The sequence below is a fragment of the Vombatus ursinus genome, unplaced genomic scaffold, assembly GCF_900497805.2.
Source record: "Vombatus ursinus unplaced genomic scaffold, bare-nosed wombat genome assembly UNPS02014768.1, whole genome shotgun sequence".
Taxonomy (NCBI): Eukaryota; Metazoa; Chordata; class Mammalia; order Diprotodontia; family Vombatidae; genus Vombatus; species Vombatus ursinus.
In genome coordinates this window covers 23,835,461-23,838,534 of record NW_020954546.1, presented here as the reverse complement: position 1 = coordinate 23,838,534, position 3,074 = coordinate 23,835,461, and the positions used below count along the sequence as shown (strand labels likewise).

Here is a 3,074-nt window from a genome sequence, read left to right as displayed (position 1 = left end):
CTGATTTGCTTATGACCCAGAGTGACACGGCAGCTAGGTGGGCACAGTAAATAGAGCACCAAGCTTGGACACTTACTAGCTATATGACCCTGGGCAAGTCACTTCACCTTGTTTGCCTCGGTTTCCTCATCTATAAAATGAGCTGGAAAAGGAAATGGCAAACTACTCCAGTCCCTTTGCCAAGAAAACCCCAAACAGGGCCACAAAGAGTATGAAGTGACTGACCAAGAAGAAGATAATGTAGAAGAAAAATGTTCCCATCTTCCAAGACGAGACTCTTTCCCCCCATCCCAAGTTTACTGCTAGGTCTGGGTCTGGGTTCTAGTGGAAGCCTTCATAATGACTTTGCATGTATATGGCAAAAGCTCTTTCCTCCTCAACATCTATCGTTTTTATCCCTGCTAAAATCCTTTGGTGCAGGCGGAGCAAATGCTTATTATAAAAAGGGCCAACTTGCTGAGGGCATGCACCAGTGGTGGTCAAGGGAAGAACTGGGGTGAGACCTGGGGCCAGATGTCTGCCCACCAAAATTCCCCATTACATAGTTTCCCCATAATATGAAAAGGGGCTCCCCAGAGCTGCACCAAGCCCCACGAACCACTGTGGCAGAGGGAGGTTGGCCCCAAACCAAACCTGGGCCGAGGATGGCCACAGAGCTTAATTTTTCAAGTCTCTGGGCCCCGGGGTACCAGCTCTTCTCAGAACCCTTACAGGCCACAGTAGATCTATGTTTTGTTCCTCCCCCACCCCATAACACTATTAATCCACACTGAGGAGGCCTTTTGAAGCGATTTATTAGTTAGTTCCTAGCTAGGTTCCTACGGTCTGGTCTCAAAGGAATTCAGTCCTCCTCCTCCGTATCTTCGATACTAAGTTGTGGCTTTCCCCCCTCTGGCCAAGGAGGCCTGTTCTTCAGCTCTTGCACTTTGGACACGTAGATCTTCATGGCGTCCAACTTGGACATCCCTTTGCGGCAATTCCAAGCTTCCCACTTGGCTTTGGCTTTGAAGTCGGTGATCTCTGGGCAGGGGATATTGATGTCCCCGACGGTGGCCTGCTTGTAGTAGCTGTACACCACCAGCTTCTCCTCGTCAGTTATGTGGCCTGTCAGCTGCTTGACTTCTGCACATGCCATCTCAAACTCTATCTGGGCCATGGGTTGCCGCTGGTCTTACAGGTGAAGAACCCTCTTTCTTTAGCTCTAGGGGAGGGGAAACTTGGTCTTCAGGAGCTAGAAGGGGAGAGATTTCAAGAGAACCATGAGTCAAGGGCCACTTAGGGCTGAAGGGGGCCTGTATGGTACGGGATGTTATGCAGTACACTCATTCTGCCAGGACTGGAGAGCATGAAGAAGGCCAGCAGGGAGGGGCAGTGGGTTCTATGTGGGGCCTGGGGTTAGGGGAGTGAAAATCAGAGGTGTTTGTGGGGAGGGTGGTCTCTACTGTGGTGGGCAGTTATTCAGGGTTGTATGGTATGGCAGGAGGAGGGCTTGGGAGTCAGTGTGCCTGAAGTCGATGATGCATGTGAAAGGTTTGGTCCGAGAAAGCTCTTGGCCTGCAAAGGGCCCTTTGTGACCCCCAAGAAGGACAAGTCCCTACAGGACACGAGGATGTCTGTGTGGTTGGGGGGCACGTGTTAATAGTGTTTTAGGGAAAATGCTTAGTGTATGTTGGGGGGTTGTTAGTATGTACAGATCTGCTCAGTATGGGGGGTGGGCGTCTTGGTGTGAGGTCTGGAGGGAGGTTCAGGGACCCAGTGGATGAATGAATGGTTATTTAATGTGAAGAAAAAGTTTAGCATTCGAAAAGAGTGTTTGGACTGAGTGGAAAAACTGTGTGTGCGAGGGCTGGGGTTGTAGAGGGTGCAACTAAATGCAGGCTTGGGAGCAGGATGACGAGTTTCTGATCCCGAGGACTCCTGTTTGTTATTTCCTTTTTTCATGCCATTTTCAAGGCTAGAATGGCTCCCCTTCACCCCTTCTTTATTATTGAGGTTCTTGTGACGCAGTGGATAGCGCACAGGATCGCAGACGGGAAGACCTAAGTTCAAATGCAGCCTCAGAATATTTACTAGCTGTGTGACCTTGGGAAAGTCACATAACCTCTGTTTGCCTCAGCTTCCTCAGTTGTAAAATGAGGATATCAAAAGCGCCCCCTACCTCCCAGGGTTGTTGTGAGGCTCACGAGAGATGATATTGTCAAGTGCTTAGTACAGTGTGCCTGGCACATAATTCCTATCTATAAATGTTAGCTGTTATTATTATTAGTTTATTAGTATTTATGGAAGGCCCAGTGAGGAAGCACCCTCTACAAGTCTGTGCCTTTCTGCAAGCTTAGTTTTAGAGAGACTTGCTGAGGCTGCTCAGGGGGCTTGGGTTCAAGGAGCCAGGCTCACCCAGACAGGACAAAGCAGAGGGAACCTCAAGTCAGGTTTTCCTGGCTCCTCTCTCATCACTCCCCCGGTCCACCTCTCCTTAAGTTCATGTGCCATTTCTTCCAGGAAGCCTTCCTTCATCCTCCTCCCCAGGCAATCAAGACCTTCCCCCCAGCTCCAGGCTCTCCTCCCAGGCCTTATCCCAGATCACACTTCAGGTTCTACTTTTTATCTAATGTTTTCTGCATTGTAGTTATATGCGAATATTTGTATATTGTCCTGGCATTAATGAGGCTTTCAGCTGTCCCTCAGATCTATCACACCACTCTACACATAGTGGCCCTCAATCAAGGCGATTGAATTCATCTGAAGAGATTAAAAGTGAAGACACTCTCTGTGTGGTTAGGCCTGGGAAACACCACCACAGAGTGCAGTGCGTGTGAGGGGAGTAGCCAAGGTAAAGGGGAGTATCAATGCCCTCTCAGACTCAGTTTCCTCATCTGTAAAATCAGGATCATAATATTAATGATTATCACTTGGACTACTTTAATCCATGGAACTTTTCCTTCTGCACAAATAAAGCACTTTGTGCACCTTTAAAAGCACCATAAAGTGAACATTTGGTGCTTTCTGTGTGCAAAGGACTTTGCCCAGGCACCAGAGAAAAGAACAAAAATGACCTGAGACAATCTAACCTCAGA

The 3,074-nt window shown here is 48.5% G+C and overlaps 1 protein-coding gene across 1 annotated transcript; it reads right to left on the bottom strand.

Moving 5' to 3' along the window:
• Positions 1-815: 815 nt before the first annotated feature.
• On the bottom strand, positions 816-1,265 carry LOC114042770 (diazepam-binding inhibitor-like 5). Its single transcript, XM_027861473.1, has one exon. It carries the CDS (start codon positions 1,154-1,156, stop codon positions 842-844), a length of 315 nt encoding a protein of 104 aa, XP_027717274.1. The 5' UTR covers positions 1,157-1,265; the 3' UTR covers positions 816-841.
• Positions 1,266-3,074: the final 1,809 nt, after the last annotated feature.